At 61.2% G+C, this 260-nt stretch overlaps 1 protein-coding gene across 1 annotated transcript in view; it reads left to right on the top strand.

The window, feature by feature from the left end:
• The window catches only part of FEZF1 (FEZ family zinc finger 1), a gene marked incomplete at its 3' end in the record, with an annotated part of 846 nt that overhangs the window by 230 nt on the left and 356 nt on the right, over positions 1-260 (top strand). Inside the window, exon 1 of the mRNA XM_029086904.1 lies at positions 1-226. This exon is cut by the window's left edge and continues 230 nt beyond it. Within this exon, the coding sequence (XP_028942737.1) occupies positions 1-226 (226 nt within the window). The remainder of the gene's footprint in view (positions 227-260) is intronic.

The following is a 260-nucleotide window of genomic DNA, read 5'->3' as shown; positions in this document are numbered from 1 at the left end:
CAAGCACCCGCTGCACCTCAACTCCTCCATCCCCTGCATGATCCCCTTTGTCCCGGTGGCGTACGACCCCCTGCCCAAGGCGGCGGTGGCCGGAGCGGAACCCAGGAAGGTTCATTTAGACTCCTCTTCCTCGCCCTCCTTCAGCTGCAGCGATCTCTTGAACTGTGCCCTGAGCCTGAAAGGAGATTTCCCCCGCGACGCCCTGCCCTTGCAGCAGTACAAACTGGTAAGACCCCGAGTGGTCAATCACTCCTCCTTCC

The sequence above is a fragment of the Antrostomus carolinensis genome, unplaced genomic scaffold (assembly GCF_000700745.2).
Source record: "Antrostomus carolinensis isolate BGI_N321 unplaced genomic scaffold, ASM70074v2 scaffold46139, whole genome shotgun sequence".
Lineage (NCBI taxonomy): Eukaryota > Metazoa > Chordata > Aves > Caprimulgiformes > Caprimulgidae > Antrostomus > Antrostomus carolinensis.
This window is presented reverse-complemented; position numbering and strand designations above follow the sequence as displayed.